The 26,989-nt window shown below is 47.3% G+C and overlaps 1 protein-coding gene across 6 annotated transcripts in view; it reads left to right on the top strand.

The window, feature by feature from the left end:
- SH3PXD2A (SH3 and PX domains 2A) overlaps positions 1-26,989 on the top strand; it is a 231,510-nt gene that overhangs the window by 73,805 nt on the left and 130,716 nt on the right. For all 6 annotated transcript variants that reach the window (XM_072971815.1, XM_072971814.1, XM_072971820.1 and 3 more), the window contains one exon: positions 10,607-10,682. In XM_072971815.1, the coding sequence (XP_072827916.1) occupies positions 10,607-10,682 (76 nt within the window). The remainder of the gene's footprint in view (positions 1-10,606; positions 10,683-26,989) is intronic.

Raw genomic sequence — 26,989 nt, 5'->3', positions numbered from 1 at the left:
ATTGGCGTTAAGTACTTTCACATTAATGTGCAGGCATCACCACTGTTCTTCTCCACAACTTTTTCATCTTATTTTCTCCTTTAAGGCCAAGTGCCTTATACTGTCTAGGGGTTAATTGCTTTTTAATAAGGGTATCAGAACGCTTCAAGGGCCAAAGGTGTGCATCTCCTGAGGGTTCCCTGTGACTTTGAACATAATTTCATATTGGTTGTGATACTGACTTTTTCCCCCTTCTGTCTTTATGCCTCTCATTTCTTTCTCTGGCATTATCACTTTGGGAAGGATCATTAATGCAGTAATGGATGGAAGTAGTGGTAGTGAGCAGCACCTCGTTTTATCCCAATGTTTCTTCACTGTGGATTGCTGTGGGTAAACATATACAGATTAAGAATGTTTACTCCTATTTCTTGTTTGCTAAATTAAAAAAGATCGTAAACGGATGTTGAGTTTTACCAAATACTTCATCTACCTATGTGAGAATGAGCACATAGTTTTTAGTCTTTATTTGATAATGTGGTGAATGACATTAACAAATCATCTAATGATGTGCCATTCTTACACCTTAAAGGAAATTTAACAGAAATGCAGCCCTAATGGTGGGATTTCGGAATTCTTTTTTTCATTTAATTTATTCATTTGGACTGTGGTAGTCAAGAGACCAGGGTCTGGAGCCAGATTGCCTGGGTTTGGATCCCAGTTCCATACCTTACTTGTTGGGCAAGTTATTTAATCTCTCTGTGTGTTGGTTTCTTTCTCTGGAAAAGGCAGTATTAGTAGTACCTACCTCAAAGATTGATATGAAGATTAACTGAGCTAAGCCAGTGCCTAACACAAAGTAAGTTCTCAATAAATGTTATTTTTACCATCAGACATCTGTTGAGCACCTGTTTTATACCAGGACCTGTGCTGGATGCTGGGAACTCACAGGGTAAAGACATGACCCCATTAACCTGTACAGTTCTGGAGGTCCTATTTTGTACCTCTCATCCTGACATATTTACTACTGTCTCTCCCTTTCACTCTCAGTAGTTCCCAAATTTGGATGATAAACTATTTGATCACCAACTGATAGGTCTATGTAATGTGGATGTGGAGGACCTGGCTGGACTTGGGTCGTGACTGAGGTTCCCTAATGTGGGGCAGTATTGTGTTTGGGGTCAAGGTAGAGGTTCTTCAGGGCCCCACAGTCATCATAAGCCTTTCTCCTGTCTTGTTTGTATTTTTTCCCAGTAAGAAATTGGCTGTCATCATTATCTTTGTTCCTCTGAATGTAAATATGTCTTTTTTCTATGGCTACTTTTTTACTAGCAGCAAACAATTGGAAAAAAAGAAAATTTTAAACACCATTAATAATAGTTTCAAAACACATAAAACACTTAAGAATGAATTTAATGAAAGTATGTAAGACCTCTGCATTGAAAGCTATAGTATATTGCTAAGTGAACTGAAAGTCTAAATGGAAAGATTTACCATGTTCATGGATTGAAAATCTCAGTATTGTTAAGGTAGCTTTCCTCCTTAAATTGATCTATATAGTCAGTGAAATCCCAATTTAAAAAAAAAAAATCCCAGGAGGCTTTTAATATAGAAATTAATCACTTCATTCTAAAATGGGTCTGAGAATGCAAGAGATCTAGAATGACCAAAACAGTTTTGCAAAAGAAAAATTTTGATTTTTAAGACTTGCCTAGACCCCTGCTTGGTGTCATGAGGACGATTTTCTTGGCCGTTTAGGAGCAGATGCTGTGTGTTTTCACTTTGTGCTCCAGGAGGTTCAAAAATTAAAGGAAAAAAAAAAGACTTAACTAAAAACTGAAAGGATGATGTTGGTGTCTATCTGTCAGTAGAACAACACAGAGGATCCAGAAATAATAGAACCACACATATATAGTAATTAATTTTTGACAAAGGAGTTAATGTAATTCAATGAGAAAAGAATAATATTTTCAACAAGTTGTTCTGCAATGATAGGATATCTACACCTTCCAAAAATGATATGAAAGTTTGATATTAGATTTCATTTGAACAGACAATTCTGCTGAACCCCTCCCCCCAAAAGGGATTTGCTAACAGTTGTTTTAGAGATGCTGTACAGGCACTCCCAAATCTACCATTTTTGTACCTTCATGTTAAAGTTCAGAGTTGTGCCGCTGTTCTGAGAGTCACCAGCCCCCAAGGGTGTGATGACCCCTGACCTAGATGGGCAACTAGCACATGGGCAAGGTTGAGGGGCCCAGGAAACAGAAAAAATAACCACATTAGGGATGCTGGTGAATCCTCTCACACAGATCATGACAATATGCTTAGCTGTACTTTTAATTCTTTTTTTGTTTGTTTGTTTATATTGAAAGTAGATTTATTCAGGAAGACATACTCTCCATAGACAGAGTGTAGGTCATCTCAGAAGGCAAGAGAGGCTGCAAAGTGTGGAGGGGTTAGTTTAAAGTAAAAGTAGATACACACTCCATAGACAGAGTGCAGGCCGTCTCAGAAGGCGAGAGAGAGAGAACGGCCTGTACTTTTATTCTTATTTGATTTTATATGTGGGGGAACAGAAGGAGAACTTGAAAGGGGAGCACTTCTGGAATGGCAACATGATGAGCTCTGTGGACTCTCTCTGGGGAAACAACCATACATGGTAGAAATGATTTTAAAAAAAAATAGAGTCTCTGGAAGTACATGTCCTAAGGGCATAAGTACATATAGCAAATGGAGAAATATTTAAGAAGACCTACTAAATTTCAATAAGAATGGCAAGAGTCCATGGCATGTGAACCACAAGCTGCTCCCCCAACACCGCCCCCCCGCCTCCATCTCAGCTTGACAGCAGCTCTACTCCTGGGATGTGTGGCCCTGAGCACAGGGCTCCTGCTCCCTCCAGCTCCCGGTCTAGGGCTACTGTAGTAGTGATAACAATTATTGGGTTTGTATTATATATAAATATAATATATATATCAGTAATAGTACAGAAAAGAGAGAGAATGTAACTATATAGGAGCCATGTTTCTGTATCTCACTGGAATTTAGTGTAAGTCTAAAGTAGATTCTGATAAGGCAAGGTGTGTACTGTAAGCCCTAGAGCAGCCATTAAGAAACAACTCAAAAATATAGTAAAAAATCATTAAAGGAATGAAAATGTTATACTAAAAATTAGGAGAGCTGTCGTGGCTGTACTGCTATCAGACAAAATAGACTTTAAAACAAAAATGTTACTAAATAAATGAAAAGACATCCCATGTTCATAGATTGGAAGACTCAGTATTGTTAAAATAGTAGTACTCCACAAATTTATCTACAGATTCTATGCATTCCTGTCAAATCTCATCTGGCTTCTTTGCAGAAATTGACAAGCTGATTCAGAAATTCATATGAAAATTCAGATTGCTCCAAATAGCCAAAACAACCCTGAAAAAGAAAAACAAAGTTGGAGGATTCAAACTTCCTGATGTCAAAACTTAATACATCAAGGGGAGGATATAGCTCGGTAGAGCATGTGCCCAACATGCACAAGGCCCTGGGTTCAATCCCCAGCACCTCCATTAAAAATAAATAAATAAAAACCTAATTACCTCCCCCCCTTAAAAATAAATAAAAATTTTAAATGTGAAATTTAAAAAAAAACAGAAAAAAACAATTTAAAAAATAAAATCTCCATGAAATAAGTTTAAAGAAACTTAATACAAGAGAATGACAAGAGAAGCCACAGACTTGAAGAAAATATTTCCAAAAGACATATCTGATAAATGACTATTATCCAAAATATATAAAGAACTCTTAAAATTCATCAATAAGAAAATGAGCAACCTGATTAATAAATAAGCAAAGGTCTTAACAGGCACCTCACTAAAGATACACAGATGGCACATAAGCATATGAAAAGGTGTTCAACATCATTGCTCATTAGAAAATTGCAAATTAAAACAAGATACTACTACCCGCCTCTATTAGAATGGTGAAAATCCAAAACACTGACAATACTAAATGCTGGCAGGGATGTGGAGCAACAGAAACTGTCATTCCTTGCTGATCAGAATGCAAAATGATAAAGCCACTTTGGAAGACAATTTGGCAGTTTTTTATAAAAGTAGGCTTACTCTTACCATATGATTCAGTAATCACCCTCCTTGGTATTTAACCAAATGAGCTGAAAACTATGTCCCCACAAAAACCTGCACATGGATGTTTATAGCAGCATTATTCATAATAGCCAAAAACTTGGAAGCAATCGAGATGTCCTTCAGTAGATGAATAGATAAACTGTAGTACATCCACGTAATGGAATATTATTCAGCGCTAAAAACAAATGAGCTCTTCAGCCTTGAAAAAGACACACAGGAACCTTAAATGCATATTGTGCATTTTGAAAATTAAAGAAGCGAAGGCTACAAACAGTATGATTCTGACTATATGATAGTCTAGAAAAGGCAAAACTGTGGTGATAGTGAAGTATCAGTGGTTGCCAGGATTGGGGGAAGGGGACAAATGGGTGAAGCACAGAGGATCTGGGGGGCAGTGAAACTATTCTATATGATACTGTAATGGTAGATACATGTGATATTTTGTCCGAACCTATAGAATGTTTAATACCAAAAATGACCCTTAATGTCCACTATGGGCTTTGGGTGATAGTCATTTGTCAATGTAGGTCCATCGACTGTAATAAATGTGCCTCTCTGGTCTGGGATTTTGATGATGGGAGAGACTGGGAATGTGTGGGGTCAGGGAGTATATGAGAACTCTCTGTGCTTTCTGCTCAGTTTTGCTGTGAACTTAAAACTGCTCTAAAAGATAGTCTATTAAAAAAGAAACCAACTTAATACAAAGCTCCAGTAATCAAGATGGTGTGGTACATAGGACAGACATATAGATCAAAGGAATAGAATTGAGAGTCCAGGAAATAAACATTTATCTTGAACTGATTTTCTTCAAGAGCACCAAGACCATTTAAGGGGAAGGATGCCTCCTCTTGAAGGCAATGAGGTGAACTTGAACAAAAAAAAATCACAAAAGACCGTGTGAAGTACTGAAATAGGATTCCAAACAGGAGTGCTGTCGAAATTCAAAGAAGAGGGGAGGGTATGGCTCAGTGGTAGAGCGTCTGCTTAGCATGCACAGGCCCTGGGTTCAATCCCCAGTTAAAAAAAAAACAAAAACAAAGAAAAGGAAAAAAAAAACAGAAATTCATGGAGAGGTGGTGTGACCTTAGGCTGGGATGGTCAAAGAGGGCTTCCCAGAGTAGATGTCACATCATAAGGCCATCAAAGAAGGACGGGAGTGGGGAAGTATATTTCAGGCCACAAAAGATGAGGACTTCAAGCAAAGCCTCACTTACCGTTGTCCCTCTCTGTCTCTGATTCTCCCTGCTGTGTCCCCGCACCTAACACAGGGCTTGGTAAGCCCTCAGTTAGTAGAATGGACAGACCAATGCTGAGATTTCCCTCCATCTCTCAGAGTTCCCAGGGAGCCAGGGTGACCTTACCTCTTTGTAAGGGGAATTTCTAGGTCAGGAAACCCACGAGCTTCTTAGTAACTAACATTCCCTTTGTTCCTGAGCTGGAAACGGTCACAAGGATTAGGGCCTCAAAGCTGGAGTGGCTGGGAACTCCACCCTCTCAGAAGGGCGAGGAGTCCGCCTCTTGGGTTACAGATGTGCCCCAGCTGGGCCCGGGGCCCACCCTTCCCTCTCCCCAGTGTTTATTGCTGCTCAGCCCTGCCCAAGAAGAGCTGCCGAATCAGCTTTCTCTGGCCGGGGCCAGCTCTTGGAGCCGAGCTGTCCTGTATCTCTTGCACCATCCACCCCTTAGATAAACAGCCTGGCGTCCTCCACACGCTGCAGAGTTCTGATGTGGTTGCAAAAGGCTCTGTGAGCCAAATGCCTCTCACTCGAAGAAGGACCCTGGCAACAGGCCCTGCTTTTCTTCCAGCCTGAGTCAGGCCCTTGCCAAAGTGACAGGAGGATCCACTTCCTGCCTGAAAAGGTGGCCGCAGCAGAACTCTCTGCGGGGCAGGGCTTCCTTCCCACTGCCCACACACCAGGCTTCCTCCTCCCGGAAGGTCTGGGCCGCCTCTTCCTGAGACAGCCCCCGCCCCAGCCTTTCATGGGAGTGTTTTCTCTGTTGGACCCAGATCGGCGAAGTGGGCACCCACCAGGTTACAGAACCCACTTCGCAGCCCGCCTGGCCTCCCAGGTGGGGTGACATTTGGATTCTATATCAGACATGTCCGCAGATGTTTATCCCACCGCCCACCACTCCGTCATACTGTGCATGGGCCACTTTACTGAACAGTGTAACTTTGTGAGCTCCCTACATTCAGTAAATTCAGCTGGTCCCCTGTATTTTGTTTGCTCTGGAGTCTGACCCAGGGGATTTGCCTTTTTTGAAAGGTGACTCGTGGACAGAGAAAATGTCACCAGCATCTGGTGAGCAGTGCATCATCTTCCTCGTGGCCAGTGGGCCTTGGGGAGGCCAGTGAGGGTAGATGCCAAGGCTCAGCGGTGGTGGTGGGACTAGGTGACAGATGTGGCTGGGATCAGCACCTGAGGGCTGGGGGTGGAAGGCAGCAGGCCAGCTGGGTGCTCACGGCTCTAGAGAGCACCTGTTGACCTAGGACTTTCAATGGATGGGCTTGTCTTGGCCTTGGTGGGCCCAGACTAAGGCAGAGGTAGGGGAAGAGGAAATCTGTTAGAGAAGGAAGAGGTGGAAGGGAGGCTGGCTGTAGAGCATCCTCAGGAGGCCTTTTGAAGGAAAACTCAAATCTGTGGGGCCATCAGATGACCCCTGCCTTCTGGGAAACACACGAACCAGGGAGAGAACTCAGACTGCTCTTTGGCAGGGAAGACACAGGGAATGTGACCATCACTCTGCCAAGATAGAGCTGGCTCACCTCCTACAGGGAGTCTTCCCTGACCTCTTCCTTCAGGTCCCACAGGATCCTGTTCATACATCCTCACCATTCCCCGTCACTCCAGAACTTGCTCGTCTATCTCTAGCGCCAGAACAAAGCTTCACAGACTTCTGGGTTGGGCTCAAGAAGCTGCACTTTTAACAAATACCCTCCCCTCCCCCAAGGTATCAGGTACAAGCAGATTTCAAACTAAACTTTGAGAACCATCTTGCTCTAGAGCAGCCTGTCCAATAGAAATATAATTTGAATCATATAGATAATTTAAAATCTTCTAGTAGCTACTTACAAACATAAAACAGGTGAAATTATTTTAAAGGTATGTTTGCTTAACCTGATATACCCAAAATATTATCATTTCAACATGCATTCAATACGAAAATTGTTAATGAGTTATTTCACTTTTTTTGTCGTTCTAAGTCTTCAAAACCTGGTGCATATTCTACACTAGGTTGGATGGGCCAGTGCTCATGAGCCACATGGAGGTGTTGATGGCCATATGAGACTGCACAGCTCTAGAGCTTTGCTGCTGAGTGTGGTCCATGGACCAGCAGTTTCAGCATCACTGTGGGCTTGGTAGAAATGCAGGATCTCGGGCCCCACTCGGACCCACTGAATCTTAACACGTCGGCAGATGTGCTTCGTATGTGTGTGGAAGGCTCTGAAGACCTGCTTAAGATCTAGAGCACGAGCTCCTTGGTGTAAAGACCGTGATTTAACTTATTTTTAGCACCTAACAGAGGTCCTGGCCTCTGGAAGGCCCACCACAAGTGTTTTTGGAGAAAAGGAAGGAATGTATGAATCTTACCTGCCCCGGCCCACTCCTCTTGGCACCCCCTTCCCTATGCACTGTCAGTGAGAATCTCAGACTCTTGGGTCTGAAAAAGAATTTACAAGTCAGAGAACAAATGTATGTCAGGGCTGATAGGAAACCTAAAGTTTCTGTAGCCTAACTCCTTTGAGCCCCAGAGAGATAGGGCGATTTAAGTCCCTCGGCTTGCTGGGCACAGCAAGCTCCCTTCTTTCAGGAGAAAAGTGGTCTGATGAAGGCAGGTCACGCCGCACCGGGGCACGCAGCTGGGCCTGCCTTTCTCCTCCTCATCTCTGTGCTCTTCCTCAGAAATCCTACGAAGCCGTTCAGAGGCCGCAGGCCTGGCCTGCACGTATTAGTTATCCATCTGTTTGTCCTCAATCTTCTCCCAGAAAAGATTTAAGACACCTGTAAATTTGCATAGATTTCTAGGGGATGAAACAAAAAAATAGACAATGTACTAAGAAAGCGTGCATAGATACACGGACAAGGGTGTTCACTATAGTATTACATGTTATAGTGAATATCCAGCCATAGAGGAGTAGGCAGATCAACTGTGTCCCATTCAAACATTGAAATTCTGTATCACAATTAAGAATGTTGATATGGAGGAGAGTATAGCTCAGTGGCAGAGTGCATGCTTAGCATGCCCGAGGTCCTGGGATCAATCCCCAGTACCTCCATTCAAAAAGATCAAGTAAATAAAAGAAAGATGATATGGAAGTAGTCATTGACATGGGAAAGTGTCATTAGATACCGTACGAGTATTGATGAGCCTATTTTATCTACATGCATGTAGAAACATCTGGAAAGGATATATACATCCCAAATATTAATGTTGCTTTTGCAGGGGGGGAGGACTATGAGTGATTCTTACTCTTTTTGACCATCTACTGCTTCTATAATTTCTAGTTTTTCCCCCTCAATGAATATGAATTACTTACGTAATAGAAAAATAAAATTTACAAAATAGAATATGTGAGGAAAATGGGGAAAGGAGAAAATAAGAGTTTTGCTCGGTGTAGAATTTACTGGAAAATCTACTATTTAAAAAAAAAATCCTAAGTACAGGTTTATAGCGTTATGGCCCATAGTCCTTATTTACACGTAGCCAGCAATTATGAAATGTTGGAGAGATGGACTCACAATATTGACATTTGAAAACTCATGAGCCAGCTTTTGTTAAATTTTAGTCTGTGTTCAGGGAAGTGAAAGTTAATAATGGTGCAGTCTGTCTTGTTTGGAATGGAGTCCAACAATGACCCGCCCTTCATGTGTGGGCTCAAAATAGCCTATGTATGTTGGATAATGATTGTGCAAGAGAGAGTCCTGAAATCTTACGTGCTAGAGCTGGGTGGGTAGGTGGGTAGATGGAAATATTCACACGTGCATGTGCACGTGCGCAGACACACGTGTGTGCACACTCACGTCAAATCCAGCGAGGACCACACTTTCACCACCTCCAAGGCAGCACTTTGGTCCAAGCCAATCAGTAGGCTCCTAACTGGTCTCCCTGCTTCCCCGCTGTGGCCCCTTCGCTTCCCTGTGGCTGGAGCCATCTTCCCCGTGGTCCAGCCTGCCTCTTGGATCTCACTGCCTAGCTGGCGCTTTGCTCCCTCCACTCCAGCCTCCACTTCACTGGCCTTTCCCCGGCCTGGAACATTCTCCCCCTCCACATCGGCTCACTTCCTTGCCTCCTGAAGGTCTCTGCTGAATTGCCATCTGATTTGTGAGGCCTTCCTCCCCACTCTGTATAAAAGAACTGTTTATTCTTTTTTTGCTCCACCAGGTTATCCTACTTCATTTTGCTTCATAGCACTTCTCCCCCAACACTGTACATATTTATTTGTTTACTTTTTGTCTTCCCGACTAGAATGTAAACTCCCTGAGGGGAGGGACTTCATTTCTTTTCTTTATGGACATTTTCTTAATGCCCAGTGCTCTAAGTCTATGCTTGATGAATGTTAAATAATATTCAAAGGAAGGGATGGGCTTCAGATATCATGTGACGAATCTTCCTCATTTTACCAATGAGGCTCCTGAAGTCTAACTAAGAAAGCTTCCAGCCTGGCTCAAGGTCACACAGCTGGGGCAGCAGGGCTGGATTCTGCCGTCCCTACTCTGCTCCACCTCCTGCCTGCGCCTTGGAAGGGAGATTAACTCCACACACGCACAGAGGCCGTGGCTTCGTCCATCCTGTCTCCTGTGTGTTTTTCCAGTTTATACAGAATTTCAGCCCAAAACAGCAGAAGAAAAAAAAACAGTTGTTCCTCCAGAACCCTGGAAACTCTTCCAATGGGTCTGTCCCTGGAAAAACAGCAGCGATCTCAGGGTGGGAAGGTAGGAAACGGAGGAGGGGGTCTTCCAGATTTGGGGGCAATGGGCTGGATTTGGTTTTGCAATTAAAATAACATCTGGGTCTGTTTCCACAGGGCGGTTCTGAAAAGTGGGTGGTCTGTCTGAAGTATCAGGTGGAGCCTTCCCCATCCTGGCCCAGGGGGGTTTGGGATGGCAGGTGGCTGAAGGGCTCGCCCAACATATGACATTCTGAAAGAAACTGGGTCAGAAGAAGCCTCTGGAAACCCCACCTGCAGCCTGGACTGAGATCTTGCTGGTCCCTACCTGACCTAGTGGGGGCATCTCCAGACACCTCCCCCTACACCATCAGCCCTCCTGGAGATTGTTCACACACCGCCTTTGATGCATAGAGCGCTCTGGCCTCCTCCCTCTCATGCCCCATGTGGTTTGTTAATCGTCTGTGAAATGAGGGATTTCAGGCATCACTCATCCGTGTGAGGATGGTGAGGCCCTGGAGCCGTGGAGTGGAGTAGGGAAGGGTCGCTGAGGGCCATTCTAGTTTCCTGAATCCTGTCCCTCTGTCTGGCTTCTCAGATGCAGCTTTTGGATAAGTTTCCCATCGAAGGTGGCCAGAAGGACCCCAAGCAGAGAATCATCCCCTTCCTTCCAGGTAAGCTTTGGATGGCCGTGCTGATGAGGGGCCGGGGGGGTACCCTGGAGAGAGACATTCTGTAGGCCAAGAAAAGGCTGGCTACCACACCAGAAATTCTGGACTGGGTGGGCCTAGCAATCTGCATGTTAACAACTCCCCAGGGGATCAGAATCTCTTGATTTTGAAGGCCATTGTCCTCACTGGGGCCTCTCCCTCCACCCCAGCAGAGGTGGCCCCGGGCCATGTAATTTAGGAGTTTTTCAGGCTCTGGGACTTTGGTTGCCTTTTTACAAAAAGCACAGTGAGATCAAGTTTTCCTGTGAAAGGATGCAAAACTGCATGCTGAGCTCTTTCCACTGGCTCTCATGATAATCGTAGACAGCCTTCAATTGAGCACGCTTCTCCGTCCAACCTGCTCGAGTCCTCCTGGCACCATTATCGCTTGAGGCCCTGATAGCTGACATAACCCGGCCTGTGAGTTGGCAGAGCTAGGATTTGAACCCAGGTCCATCTGGTCATAAAGGCCATTAACCACCACACCATTTTGGAACATGTTTAAGGCAATTGATTATGTTGTATAACTTAGAGGGCATCTTCTCAGGTGTGTCATAATCTGCTATTGCTATGATGTCTTATAGCTTGTGATGAATTTATAGCTTACGAAGTGCTTTTTAATTTGTGATCGTATACAAATCTCTGCACTCAGCTGTGTGTTATAATTTCCACTTGAGGGATGAAGATGTTGAGGTTCAGAGACATTGAGTAACTGCCCATAAAAGTGGGAAAGCTGAGGCGTGAACTCTGTCTCCTGCTCCAAACCGGGCTCTTTGCCCTGAATCGTGTGGGCGGTGCTGCCTCCTGGCTCTCGGGATTCTAGCCTTACCCCAAGCCAGTGGGTAGGACTGTTCCCAGGGGAGCCTTCCCACACAGTGGTCTTCACCCTCCATTGCTGCTGGGCCTGGACCTCCCCGGGCTAGCCTCCAGAATGACAGCGATCAGGGACCATTGTGAGAAGCAGATCCGTGTCTCATTAATCCCTGGCATGCTGCCAGCCCAGGGTACTAACCTGCTTGTTGACTCAAGAACCTCCCCAGGGGCACCTCCCACAGAGAGTGGTTCCTCCCTAATAGATGCTTCTCATGCAGCCCCATCCTCAAAAGCAGAGCAAGACAAGAGCAGGCATTGCCACCTGTCCTCCAAGTCGTAATGCTAAAATTGGAGAGAATTAATTTAGCTACAAAGAAGAACTTGTAAATCCACAGTTTAGACAAGACCAAAATGAGTCAGTGAGGGTGTAGGGAATCTCAGCCCTGGGCCCCTTCCATGGAGACAGAGGACTGTTTCTCCAGTCCCTGCCTGGGAGTTAACGTGGGGGACTTTTGCACCCTGCCTGGCTTTCCGCTGGGTCTTGAGGCAATTTGGAACGTCCACCACCCAAGTTTGTAAGGATTTTAGATGTTGCTCCAGTACAGTCCAATTCCTGTGCCCTGGGAGCGCAGCTGGGATGCTGTGGACACAAGTGTTCGAGAGCCAGTGGAGCCGGTGTGCAGCTCTGGTGCCAGGGGGACCCAGCCTCGGGGCATGAAGGCTGCCTGTTGCTCAAGGAGAACTGACTTCCCGCCGCCCTCCCCCATTCCATGGCCAGCACTCCAGGGAAAGAGCTCCTCACTATTATTCACTCAGCGGGTGTTTTGAGGGGCTTAGCCTGTGCCCAGGCCCAGGAATGAGTACCCAGGGCCAGGGACTGGGTTGGGGGTGGCTGGTGAGTCCAGGGAGAAATGGATTTGTTTCCTTCATCTAAGGAACCCTCAGGCTAGTGAGAGAGACAAGATCTACTCTCTAATCAGAGAACCACTTAAGGCAGGATGTGACCTCTATCACTGTGAAATTCCAGTTTTGATGGAGAAGGAGCTCATTGTGAGCCCAAGTTAGCAAAGGCCTCCTGAACGAGGGGGACCTGGAGCTGACCTTGAAGGATGGGTGGGGTTGGGTAGGGTGAAGTGCAAGACTCAAATCCTTCTACAGCCCACAGTCTCAGGAGTCAGACTGCATGGCTTCACCCCTGGAAACCCTGGCTCTGCTGGCTACCGATTGTAATGCCTTCTCTGGGCCTCAGTTTCCTCCTCTGGAAAATAGGACTGATAACATATCTGCTTCCTGGGGAGGCTGTTATAATGGTAAAGTGAATTAATATGTCTCATGTGCTTACAACTATGGCTGGTGCCTAGTAGAGGCTAAATAAATGTCAGCCCTTATTATTACCAGTTGCTGACCTGTGCTTAGCCTGTCACACAGCACACTCACATATGTCATCTCAGTTGATCCTCCCTGTGAGCTTATTATCCTCATTTTACTGACTAGAAATTGAGGCCAATGCAGGCAAATAGACTTGAACAAGCCACACGGCCAGGAAGTATAGCCAACACCAAAATTCTTGTCTCTGACTTCTGGGCCAGGGTTCCCCTTCACATCAGCTACCCCAGGAGATGATAACCCAACAGCTGCTGCAGGACTGAGACCTCTCTGAACTTCAGTTTCCTCTTCTGGGGATTAAACAAATTCATGTAAAATGCTTTGCACAGTGCCTGTCCCACAGTAAACGCTCAATAAATGGCAGCTATTAGGAAAGAAATTCACCACACTGCTGTCCCCAACTCCTGGGAAAAGACAAAGCACAGGGCCCTGGCAGTGCCCACATAGATGTGACCTATGCCTGGTGGGCAATGTTGTCTAGAGGAATGAGGTGACTGGCTCTCTGCTCTCATCCCATCCTGAAGGAAGTCTCCTTTCCCCCTTGCTTCTCTGCATTTCTCCCCTTCCTTCAGTGGAGCTCTCTCGCCACAGTCTCCCTTTTGCTCGTTTGCTCTCCAGGACTTCAGAGCAGACATTGCTGGCCATTTGGATTCCCACCCTGAGACTCCCAGGCCCTGTTCCTGGCTTTCCTCCTGCCCATGGGGAACGACCCTAACCCTTTCATACTTTACTCACTCCTTAGCTTGGACAGGAAAGAAAAAGATTGAAGAAAAACAGCCCAACATAATCAGGACCAAGCAACCAAGGACCGAATGGGCATGAGGGTTCCCAACCCACCCCACAACCCTGAATCAAAGCCGGTCCCGCCGTTGGAGAGGGTTTCAGAGATGGGCAGTAATGAATGGTGCCTGTCTTAGGTCAGGTTTCCTGGAAACAGAACCTGAGACAAGGATGCTCAGGCAAGTTGGCTTTTGAGGGCTGCTCTCAGGTGAGCATCCTCTGGCGGTGAGAGAAGCAGCCCAGGGTGGGGGAAGACACTGGACAGAGCCTGGCCTCAGCCGGACCCCACGAGGAGCTCTGGAAGATGGATGGCACCACAGAGTTGTCCCATCTTAGGGGACAATTTCTACTCCCCGTAGCAGGATATCAGTCATTTGGGTCTGTGAGCATCCTCCTCTCCTAGAAGTGTGAAATATGGGCAGGTCCTCCCGCGGGCTAAGGGCTGAGGGTGTGCCCCTGGAGAAGGGTCAGTTGTGAACCCTTAGCAGTTAACACCCACAGAGTGCAGGGTGGGAGCACCAGCTGGTAGGCGCTCTGGACAGGGCACCTGCAGATCTGCTGTATTACCTGATACCAGCTTGAGTCTGTTTCCACCTCCCTGCCTTGGAGGGGGCATCTGTGGTCACCTAGTGATTCCCCAGGCTAAGCCCTGGCAACAACGACTCAGTAGAACCTCAGAGAGTTCAAAGATGCTGGGGTCATCCAGCAGCCTTGGCTCCTGCCAGCCCGGGGAGGGTAGCAGCCAGCCCCGGGAACACCTCTGCCAGCCCTTTGCCTTGCCTGGAATTTCGGAGCAAGGAGAACCCAAGGGGTGGAAGCAGAAAACACCTGTTATTTTCATAGGAGCCTCAATTTTAGCTTCAGAGGTGATGGGACTAGATGTGCATTTCTACTGCCCAGGTATGCGGCCTGGGGGTGTCTTTGGAGGGTTAGGCCAGCCGCTGTGCTTGGGCCCACCTGGCTGCAGGCTCATGGCTGGGGGCTCATAGAAGTCTGACTGGCTGGTTGAAATGACAAAGAAAGCAGAGGAATTGGGAGAAGAGAGGGAATCTGAGGTTCACATGGTTATGTGCTCGCTCATCTGCCAGTCAAATCCTGGCAGAAAATTCCGCTCTTAAGCCATGGATCTTAGGATCTAGGACACAGACTTGTGGCATGTCTGGGAGCTGTATGGCCTGAGTTCAGGGTCAGCCTGGAGGTTTGAAGAGCGGTGAGGACCCCAGGCTTCTGTGGCCAAAGGTGGAGGCTCTATCCCCAGAGAAGCTCACCCAAGATGTGCCATGGCTCTCAGGAGATGGAGTGTTCCGCAGTACTTCTGACGCAGGGGCTAGGGCGTGGGAGGCTGTGAGCGGGGCCAACAAAGTGGTAGAGGGGATAACAGTACAGTTACCAGCATAGTGCTCTGAATTAGCATGTCAATCAAATACTGTAGAGAGTTTGTAGGGGAACTGCCCTTAATGACAGATGGCCTCCCCAACCCAGTTATTTCCCCCAGGGCTGGAACCCACTTTCTGGGTCCTGATTTGTGAGACCTGCAGTGCCCATGGGAGGGGCATGAAGAAGTTATGGGCCGTGTGGGACAGGTGGTTCTCCAGCAAGGCATCCCTGGAGAGAAAACCCAAGTGGTTTTGGGGGCATGAAGGAGCAGAGAGTTACTCCAGGGCCCAGATGCCCTGGGAGGGGGAGGCGGAGGTGGGGAGAAGGGGAGTGCCTCCCTCCAGGCCTGCCTGGGCCTCCAAACCCCACATTATGAACGAGTGATGGAGACACACCTGGCTCTTTTTTGCTGACCTTCGTGGCCTTCCTTTGAGACAGGCCCTTATCTACTTCTCTCGTATTGCTGTCGTGGGGCTGGGCACATACTGGATGATTGATCATGAATTGGGCCTGTTCTCCCTTATATAAGGTAGATACAGATACCCTTTTTTTTTGAGCTCCTCCTGGGTGCCTAGCCTTGTATTAGGCACTCTCCAAATCTCTCCAGTTCTCACTGGGTAGGTGGCATTATCCCCATTTTAGGGAGAAGTCAAATCACTTTCCAACATCACTTATCCATTCTGAGGCAGAGCTGGGATCCTTCCTACCGTGCCGGGCAGGAAGGAACTGCCACAGCCAACCTCAGCTGGACTGTCTTTGCCCCTCCTTTCTTGCCTCCGTGTCCCCTCAGCTAGGGACCTGGGAGGTGCTGCCTGAGGACCCAGCATCCTGGCGGTCCCTCTGGCTGCCATCACTGTCTTGTGCTTCAGGGATGCACTGGATGAGGCAGGGAGGTGACCGGAACCTTGTGGGGATTCAGGTGACCTGTAAGGGCCCTTTCATGCCACTGAGTGGCTGGGGTCACTGAAACTGAGTGATTGATTTGGGGGGGGCCGTTAAGCCGTTTACTTTATTATTATTTTAATGTGATTACAAACAGGCTAGCCCCAAGGCTTTCAGAGTACTGCCTTCATTTAATTATGAATCTGACAGGATTGCTTATTTGATTTCCTAAGTCACAGCATTTTTTTAAACCTTGTTTTGAAATAATTATAGACTCATAAGATGTTGCAGTTGCACTCCTAAGCACTCTGTATTCCTCCCCTCTGATTCCACCACCGTCCTGTAGGGTAGGTGGCATTCTTCCCAATTTAAGGAGAGGTCAGATCACTTTGCACCATCATGTAGCCATTGAGTTGTGTACCCGTTGTCCAGCTTCCCCCAGTGGTGAAAGCTCATATAACTATAGTACATTATCAAACCCGGGAATGGATACTGGCACAACTCAGTTAACCAGGCTGCAGACCCAAGTAATTGATTTTTATTGTAAGGAGGTAGAGAGGGCCAATAAGCAAGGATGCCAGCTGGTTTTTAGGAAGGAGACAGTAGTTTGATTTCCCGGAGAAGCTCCATTCCTAGCCTGACCTCTTGGCATTCCCACCTCCAACAGAAAAGCAGGGGTGGACCTTGTTTATATTAGGGCTTATTCCTGAAAACTTCAATGTAAATTCTTCTCTTTAGAACAAATCACATCATCTTTTAGGTGTCCTAAAATGCTGTTCTTTTTTTAAAAAGGCAATGTGAAAAGTCCTTTTGCAAAATAGACCATTCTATTTTTTTTAAGTTATTCTTTCCTTGGTTTATGTATATTTTTATAATTTGGGACTTCTTTTGAGTTTGCTGGAAACATGGCGGACCTGGAGCTCAGAGATTGAGCAGCAGTGTTGACCTCAGTAGGAGGAGCACAACTACTCCACTCAAGAAGGGTGGAAGAGCTGAGATTTTACCCTATTTGCAAGCCAGTTAGCTTACCCCAGTGTCCTGGATGCCAATGGAAAACACGAGGCTCCCAAGTCAGAGAAAAAAAGACTTCATCATGGCAGCCTGACATCAGCACATTTGCATCAGCTCCTGTTGCGTCCAGGTCCCCCAGGGCATGACTCCACAGGCCCAGAGGAATGCTTGAACGCGCAGTGGGTTACTTTATAGGAGAGGAACCAGATACTAGGGAGCCCACCTCTTTTATAACGGGCAGTAAGCAAACCTACCCCTTTTGCTCTGGAGAGAGACTATAGCAGTGTCTCCCAAGGCTGTATGCAAACCTGCTGTTTGCTCCTGAGCAAGACACTGCCTGTCTTCTATACAAGCACCTTTATACAAACAGAACAAAAGGCAGTTAATGCTTTGTTGACAAGACATGCAAAAATGCAAGAGAGCCAGAGAGGATTGTCTCACAAGGGTCTCTTGTACTTTCTGGGGTCTCCTGCTTTTGGGAGGGGTGGACAGAAGTGAAGTTCTTTAGGACACTGGGCCAAGCATGGTGGAGTCAGCAGCCTCTCGGCAAACTACTGTTTACATGGAACTTTCTGCCTTGTTTTAAAAGACAATTGTGGAAAATCCATCTCCTGTTGCCCATCCTGGGATTGGAGTACATTTCCTGTGTATCTTAAGTTTGCCAGCCCGGGGAGGCTCCCTGGGAGGAAATGGTCATTACAGAGTGAAGTAGAATGTGTAGCCGCTGATGTAAAAAGCAAACTGCTGTGGCCAGGGACCAAGGGACTTCAGAAGCCAGGCAGTGGAGCAGAAAGAGGGGACCTCACTCGGTGAAGACTTTGCTTTGTCTCCTCCCACTTGCAAGCCATCTGTGTCTCCATACTGGCTGGTACTGGGCCTCTGAGCTTCCAGAAAGCCCTTTCATCCTAATAGCAGAGTCAGTCCCACCCATAGGTGTACATACTCCTGGGTTGGTGAGGCATGGAGAAGCTAGATAGCTTAGGAAGAAAAGTGAACCTTTCACTATAATCAAAGTAGGTACTGTCAGCCTGCAGGCAGCCTTGTGACCTTACAAGCTTAGGGGGGTGTATTTTTAGAAAGCCAGCATGCTGGGTTCTTTGGTACCCACTCACCAGTTTACATACCGGCCCCTTAATGAAGAGGCACTCTGGAGCCCAGTGCAGGAGGGTGCTAGGTGAATTGCAAGCACGGTCTCTGGGTCCTTCCTCTCCCTGCCCCCCAGAGCCCCGTGCAGCAGATCCGGTGTTTGTTCCAGCACAGAAGGAAGCAGGGGGAAGGGATGTCTTTAACTAGAGCTGGTTCATGGCGTGGGGGAAGAGCTGGCCCTCTCCCTGGGCTGTAGGCGTTGCCGCGTGTCTCCACCAGCCGCCAGCCTGAAAAAGCCCCGTCCGAAGGGCCGGGGAGGCTGTGATGGAGGCAGCAGCTCTGAGATGCTGGCAGGTACTGCAGCCCCCAAGGGAGAGGACCTGAGAGGTTTCTGAGCCCCACTGATGACCTGGGATGGCAGGAAAAGGCAAACCTTCCATGTGATGGGGAAGAAAAAACAGGGTCTGCTGGTAATGCCAGGGTTTTAGAAAGATCAACAAGATTATAGGCCTGAGAGGCACCATGTGCTGTTTTAAAAGCAACTTTCCTCTAACCTCCTCTGAAGTACTGGGTCTCCTCTTGCTGTAATTACTGCCCCCAGCCCCAAAATCATTCTCTCACTCTGTAATCTGGGGTGAGTGGTTCTCAGGGCCTGCTTTTGGCAACCTGTTCTGAATGCTACGTGGAAGAGCTGCATGCATTCATTCCTGCTGCACGTATTACGTGAGCACCTACTATGTGCCAGCTGCAGGCACTGGTGGTGTAGCTGAGAACAGGGTAGACTGGGCCACCGTTCTCAGGACGTTCACCCTCCAGTGGGGGAGTCAGGAAGTAAACAAATAAGTAAGCTATTTCCAATAGTGGGAAGTGCTGGGAAGAAAAATAGCCAGGTCACATGGCTGGGGCATCTGAGATTAAGGGATCCAAAACGGCTGCTTGCAGAGGTGACACCTGAACTGAGCCAGGCATGGGCAGATCAGGGCCTGGGGTGCTAGGCTGAGGGGACAGCAAAGGCCGTGACCTAACTGGGACTGAACGTGGACGTTGGAAGAACAGCAAGAGGTTTGTGAAGCAGGTGGGGAGTGTGGGGGGCTGAGTCGCCACAGTGAGCTGGGCAGACAGGAGCTGTGGAAGCAGGAAGCTCCAAAGCCTGTCTCCCGAGGCACAGCTGTCTGGGAACAAGAGGGCTCCACGTGCATGTGTAAGCTGTGCCACTCTGGTGCAGTCACAGGCCTCCAGGGGCGGTTTCCTCATCTGCCAAATGGGTTGCTCACGGTGTGGGAAGGTGGTCTAAGCATGTACTGCCTAGAATGCGGTGTGTGAACTGCAGAGGGAGTGGCGTCTGGGCTGCAAGCCTTCTCCTCCCTCAGGTGGCTCTGCTACAGGACACGTGAGTCTCCTTTGCTCTGCGCTCTGCCTGCTCACCCCCTCTTGCTGAGTCAGCTCCACTTTTCAGCCCTGCTTGCACTTCCTGCCGCTCCCTCCTAGCCTGTGGTAACTTGCAAAGCTGCAGAAGCTTCAAGGAGCTCGTTTCTGAAGAGGTGATGATCCAGATGGTTGTTCTGGGCTGAAAGGTGGGGAGGGGGCTGAGTGCCCTTGGACTTGGTGCCGTGATGACAGAGCAGGGTCACGAGCTTCACAGCCCTCACCTCCAGAGCTGCCAAGTCTCGCTGGGAATGACAAGCTTTGCAGGAGGTGGCTAATCAAGAGCGCTTGTTACTTTTGAAGTCAAGGTGCAGCAGGCCCCCTAGTCCTTCCACCATGTCATCCCCATAGTTCAAGACCAGGGAAAGAGTCAGGGCCCTTCGTTACTATTATCCAGAGATACTTCTAGGAGGGAACCAACCTCCTGAACACCCATTCCAAATTCTATCATCCCCGATTGGAATGTATCCTGGGATATTTTCCACAAGAAACCTCTGATCTAAGCAGAAACGTGCTGTCTTTTCATGGTCTCAGTCAGCTGATCTAATTTAATGTGCAAAAAAATGTGCTCTGGATGGGGAGTCCAGAGTCCTGGACTCAAGTGTAATTCTTGCTCATCTCTGTGGCACAACACTGAGTACACTAAACTAGAAGTTCGGTAGAGCAACTAGGAATAGTCTTGCATGTTGGCGAAGTCACCAGGGGCCAGTGATTTCAGGTTTCTGTGACATTCCTGACCTCCCCCACCCCTTTCTTCCTGAAGATAAAGTATTTCCTTACCTGATGCCCAAATGTCCTTTTACAAGGGTCAAATCCAATCACTCCTACTTAGAGGGCACTCAGGTATGTCCTGGGACAGTCAGTAAATTCACACCAAGGTATAGATGACCATCAGGTCAGTTACCTGAGTCCAGGTTTGTCAGAGGTGAGACAGCAAGGGGACAGCTGAGACAGAAGGAAGCAGGTGCTGGGCCCCTAGGGCGTCGTGAGAAGCCTGGTCATTGAGGCTACATGAGCTTTCAGCGTGGCTTCCACACAGGGCCAGGCTGTGCCATTGGCCCCGGCCATGCTAAGGGGTGAGAATTTGTCCTAGGTGCGGTGAGGGTTTAGGCTGAGGCCCCATGATCGGATTTCTGTTTCAAAAGAATCCCTCAGCCAAGTGTGTGGGATAGACAGGAAGGAAAGGGAGCAAGCGTGGAATCGGGGGACCAGTGGAGGCTGGACTAGGCATGGGAAGAGATGAGGGTAGCCTGGCCTAGGCTGGGCAAGGGCTGGGAGGGAAGTAGATCTGAAATGTATATTAGAGGAACAGCCAGGAGACCTCGCTGATGGATTGGAGCTGAGGATGAAGTAGGGGTCAAGAATAATGATGCCCAGATTCTGTTGGGGACAGCCCTGCCCAAGAGGTTTTCCCAGGACTTCTCCCCCAACTCCGGCCTTGGACTTCAGGAACCTGGGGGTGAAAGGAAGCCTTCCCTCCTCCCTGAGTTAGCTGAAGCCTTTGGTGCATATGAAAGATGCTTTGTGATGGGGAGTCCTACCACCAGCCTCCTCCCATGGAGTGTCTGGGCACCAGACACTCTGGTTTCTGGGTCCAGGAGGGGAGGAGGGGTAGCAGAGGGTAGTGGTGGTGTGGGAAGAACACTGAGGTCCATTGAGAGGGAGCACAGGGCCCCCCTTCTTAGGAGGTAAGGGTGCTGGTGGCAGATCTCCACAGTGTCCCTGGCCTGACCCCTCCACTGCTCTCCAAGGTCACCCCCACTGGACCGAGGCCCAAGGACAGCCCCCTAAGCCAGAGCTCTTCCCTGGCAGGAGCAGAGCTGACTCCTGGAGATGCCCCAGGCCCACATGAACTGATGATCCATTCATCCAGAGGCCTCCTGGCTTCGTGTGGCGCAGTTGCTCTGGGCCCTGAAAACACCTCCTCTCCCCTCACCGCCAAGCTCCAAGGACTGATGTCCACTGAGGAGGCCCCAGGACGCCAGGACGCCCAACCTCCAGACCACAGTGGGCTTGAGGGACTGGCACGGCCTGAAGATGGAGTCTGTTCACCTGAATGCACCTTCAGAAGGCAGAGGAGGAAGCCAGTGGGCTGGGTGGGGGCTGGCTGGCAGCACTAGCCCCTCTACCCTGCGGGAGCAGGGAGTGAGGAAAAAGGGCTGCACTTCTGTTTCTCCCCAGGCCAGAGCTCAAGGGCTGGATTTCCCCTAGTGAGAGTGAATTGGGGCAGATCTCAGGGAGAATTTCCAAAGCTGCATTGCTGGAGGAAGCTGTGTGGCTCCTCAGCTCTGCCAGCCCCAGAGCGTGGTGGTTCTGAGCCCTGGCTTTGGGCTCAAACACCTCTGGGTTCACACCTGGGCTGTTTATGTGGTGTTCGTTGTCTGACTTGAAACTCTGCTTTTTCCACGGTGGAGACAGATAAGCATCAATTGCTCCAGCACTGGAGGCATTAGAATCAGATCCTACCTCAGCCTCTTGATAGCGGCGTGACCCAGGGCCAGCCTTACTCAGCATCTCTGCACCCACATCGTGATGCTCTTCTGTGAAATACCCCCAGGGCTGTCGAGAGCATCAAATGAAATGTTATCTGTGAAGCACACAGCAAGCACTCAAAACATGATGGCGATTTGGCTGTTCTTAGTATGGGGGCTCGACACAAAAGGGTGAGCTGTCTCTTTGGAATCCTTTCCAAGAATGAGGTCTTGCAGGCAGTCTTGTGGGTTTCAAGGTTTGCTGCTTAAAATGTATTCACAGATCAACAGTTCGAGCACGGTCTGAAAACTTGTTAGAAATGCAGGGTCTTGGCCCCACTTCAGACCCACTAAGTTACTGTCTGCATTTTAATGATAGGCACAGGTGATTTGTATGCACAGGAAAGTTTGAGAAGCACTGTTTTAAGATCCAACAAAGGCTTCCCATAGGCTGAATTGTCTTCAGCACTTCCTGGGTGTTTGGTTATATTCAGGCAATTCGCATAATATAAACCACTGAACCTGTGTCCATTCAGTCAATTTCTGGCCTAAAGTTGAGGTGCATGGGAGACAAGGCTTCACACAGGTAACATGTGAGGGCTGGTTTGTTGGTCTCACATCCTTACAGTACCTGGGTTGTCTGCCTGTTTCTGGCTTCCTGTGGGATGGGGGTGTAAGTCACAGCACAGCCCTCTATCCCCCATCACCAGCCTAACCAGAAGGATGTTCAGGCCCTAACCACCTTCCATCGTCAGCTGTGAGTCAGGACATTCTCTCTCCTCTCCCTTCCAAGACGGGATGAAGTTTGAGGCCAAGGCAGTTGCTCAGGTTTTTGTTTCAAGAGTCTCTGATTGGAGATGGGAGAGACTGGCCTAGGACCCTCTGGTGGTTTTGGAGATGGTGTAGCATGAGGATGTCTAGAGTCTCTGTGTCTGCTTGCGTTGTACTGTTAGGAGGGGAAAGACGGATCTCTTTTAAGGCGCCGCCAGCAAAAAGGTTAAGACAGAAAAATAAACTGAGATTTTAAAGGAGCATCTTTTGCTCTTCTGAATAAAACACTGCAGTTTCAAAATAAGCTGAAGGAGGAAAGTTGAGACCAGAGAGTGAACAGTAATTTGGTGCCTTCTCTGGCCAGTTTCTTACTCTCAGCTTCTTGCTTCTGAGCTGAAAAATTAATTTACAACTTTAATAGTTGGTAATTGGTGAAGACAGCTTAAGTGAGACCTCTGTGGTTGGCAGAGCCATTCTCTTTCGATAGAAAGACTTGCACTAGAAAGAGAGTTCATACGTGAGCCAAGTGGCCCAGAGATACCTTTTTGTTGAGTTAGGGGGAAAAGTTGCAAACAGTTTTCTGAGGAACTGTGTGTGACGTTTGGAACTTTTAACAGATTAAATAATTGTTAATGGGAGAAGATTTCTACTTAACGATTATAGCTACTATTTGTCAAGTACATACTTTTGCCAGATATTGTGCAAAGGGTTTCATGTGCTTATAAAAATCTCTTTTAATGACAACAACCACACTTTGCAGATGAAGACTCACAGGTGAGACGGGGTATGTGACTTGCCCAAGACCACTTGGGTAGTAAGAAGCAGAGTTGGGATTCAGACCCAGATCCTGACACTTCTAAGCCCAAGCTTAGACTATTTTCTACGTCCTGGTACTGTTTGCTACAGAGTGAGATGGACCAAAGATGTACTGCCTGGAGATTAACAGCTGAAGTTGGGTATAAAATGGTGGGTACACCACCCCAACTAGAGGATTTGCATTTCTTTAAACTTCGTTTCAAGTTTTGTATTATGAGGTTTTTACTATGTTGGTTAGAGGTTGATCAGTGTTGCCTTTTTAATAACGTGCATGTTCCAACAGTAAAGGTCTTATCTAGATGACAGTATTTCTTTAGTTACCTATCACTTAACCTACCCAATTTTAACCAGCCACCTAGTGTTAGATGCTGGAATTGCAGGCATAGTGCCCAGGAGGAATGACTTCTGGAAGGCTGGCTTTGTAAACACAAATTTATAAACTAACCATGTAGTCACAGTCATCACAGATACTGTTTCCTAAACCACAGTTCAATGAAAGACTAAAAATAAGGAAGAAACAAGTCCCACTTTACCTTTATTTTTCTATGTGACCCTAAAACCAGGAAGTTTTCATTTGGGGCACTAAATGGAACCTTAGGAAATGTCACGTGGTTTTACTTGTTCATTCCTAAAATGGGTTGAGAGGGGAATTTTCAGCCTGCTTTGCTGTCCCAGTTTCTTTTGCTGTGCCCGACAGCTCTTCCTGTAACATTGGGATAGTCTTCCTCGTGTGGTAATAAATTTCCATTTATTCAGAAAACAATCAGACCTGATTTTAGTCCCAGCAGCATGTGACTTGAGGAAAGTCAGAAGATACCTATGAGCTTCAGTTTCTTCCTCCCTGATCAGGGGAATTTTGAAAACTGGAGTTTCTGAAGAGCAGGAATCATGTCTTATTCATTCAGATATCCTCCATGAGGGTAAGTCCTAACGCCTCTGAGCCTGAGTTTTCCCATCTGTGAAACACAAGGATTGGACTTGATACTGTCTAGGTTTTCTCACACACAGCCCCAACATTTTGTCATCTAATAACTGTTAATACCAAAGGGATAAATGCCTAATGATGCAATATCATGCAAAATGGAAAATATTTTAGGAGAACAGAGGTCTTCTAGGCCCACCTCAAATCCCACCGTGTTAGCAGAAGCGGCTGCCTCTGTATAAGGCCAGCTTTGTGTCCTCCCCCACCAACCCCCATTTCCTTTGGAAAGTGTAGAAAGCCCCCTTGTCTTGAACACTTCCCGCAAAGGGCTCCTGCTGAAAAGCTGCACATAAAGCCAAGGCTTTGACCTTCACCTTTGCCCTGATACACTTGGTAAAAAAGAGTTCTTATCTTCCCTCTCTAGGTTTTGGGGGTGGAAATCTAGTTAAGCTGAGCAGGAATTCAATGAAAATATAAATAGAAATGTGGTCTATAAATAACACTGCCCCTAACTATCTGGAGGCATGAATACCGCCTGGCAATAGACTCTCACAAGTCATTACAGCCTGGGCAGTGAGTGAGGCTTGTCCTTCTGCTGTGGTGTCTCTCAGGATACTTCAGTCTTGCTGCTGGGCCCTCCTCTCTCTCTCTCGGCTCTAGGAACTCCCTTGGTGTTCACTGCCCTGGTACCCATCTTCTGCTAAATCTTTTTCTGTGAACAGACACATTCGATGGAACAAAGTAACACTGCCTGGACTCAGACCTAACTTTAGTCACAGCAGTGTGTGACTTGGGCGAAGTAGGAAGGTACCTCTGAGCTTCAGTTTCTTCCTCTGTGGTCATGGGGATTTTGAAAACTGGAGTTTTTGAAGAGTAGGAGCCATGTCTTCTTTTGTCTTGGTTAAGAGGGAGGAGTCTAGGGCCAGACTGCCTGAGGTTCCAATCCCCATATTGCCCCTTACTAGCTGTTTGGCCTTGGGAAAGTTACTTAACCTCTCTAGACTTCAATGTCCTTGTTAAATGGGAAGAAGAATGAAATCTGCTTGGTTGGGCTGTCGTGAGGGTTAAGTGAGTTAAGAATTGTAAGGTGCCTGGCACATAGTAAACATATGTGAATGCTTATCAAGTAAAGAAACACATCCATACACCCCTCTGCCTAGTGTTACCTGGCACATGGTAGCTGTTCAACAAATGTGCCAAGTGAATGACCGAACAGGGTCTCAGAGTTGCCTATCTTGCCACTGATTATTGTTCCTACCTCCTGGGGTGACAGTTTGGCAGGGGTTAAAGTAGACATCCCCTTATCTTTGTTCATAGTCTCTGCCTTGTATACACACTGCATTTTGTTTGCCTGGGAAAAAAGCCTGGAACTGAGGCACCTAGATGGATAGAAAAGGTGCCTCTTTTGATGCGGTGTTCTGTAGGGACACCAGCCCCTCTGCATGGCCTGGTACCCCTAATCCCCTTAGCATTAGGCCCACATTTTGGGTGGGGCTGGAAAGTTCTTCCAGGCAAAGCAAGTTCTTAAGCAGACGAACAATTGACTATGTAGCACCTTGCTATGTGTGCATTTTTAACATAAAGAAAACAGAACCTATACTTCTCAAAAAAGCTAACTAAAATGGACAAACTAAAAGGAGGAAATAAGTAGAAAGAGAACTGAACCAAGAGTCTGGTACTAATTCTAGGCCCAGGCCTGCCTGCCTCGGCTTAGATGTGTGATAGTGGTCAAACCGTCAGCTCTCTGAGCCTCTCCAGATCTGTAAAGTGAGGTAGGGTAGCTCAGCACTTCTAAACCTGAAAGGTACGTGAGGTTCACTTGGGAGGCTTTATTAAAAATGCAGGCTTTCACCCTTCTATCTAATTCAGGGGGTCTAGGTTAAGTCCCAGGAATCTACATCTGTAACCAACATCCCAGGTGTCTATGATTCAGGTGACCCAGGGACCCTCATTCTGGGGTGCTGGGCCCTGTAACAGTCACCTATTGCTACATAACAAATTACCCCCACCCAACTTACCAGCTTAAAACAGTAAATATTTATTATCTCACACAGTTTCTATGGAATTCCAGGAATTCAGGAATGGCTTAAGTACACAGTTTTGACTCAGGATCTCTTGTAACATTGTAGTCAAGATGTCATCTGAAGGCTCACCTAGGGCTGGAGGATCCACTGGCAAAATGGCTCACTTAACCTGGCTTGCAGATTGGTGCTGGCTGTTAGCAGGAGGCCTCAGTTCCTTCCCAAGTGGATCTCTCCATATAGGGCTGCTTGAGTGTCCTTACAGTTCAGCAACTGGCTTCCCACAGTGTGAGTGATCCCAGAGTAAGAGAGCGAGAAGGAAGCCATGATGTCTATTAAAATCTAGTCTTGGAAGTCACATTATCATTTCCAAAATATCCTACTGGCACCAGGGAGGATTAGTGAGTGAGTGAAGGATGCATGTTGACTGTGCTTATGGTATTGGGGGAAGGTTGAGATGTACCAGCTGAGGGAGGGTACAGAGAAAAGAAGGAACATTGCAAAAGAGTT

Source organism: Vicugna pacos, chromosome 11, assembly GCF_048564905.1.
Source record: "Vicugna pacos chromosome 11, VicPac4, whole genome shotgun sequence".
Classification (NCBI taxonomy): Eukaryota; Metazoa; Chordata; class Mammalia; order Artiodactyla; family Camelidae; genus Vicugna; species Vicugna pacos.
Note: the sequence above shows the minus strand (reverse complement) of the source record. Positions and strands in the feature narration are given on the sequence as shown.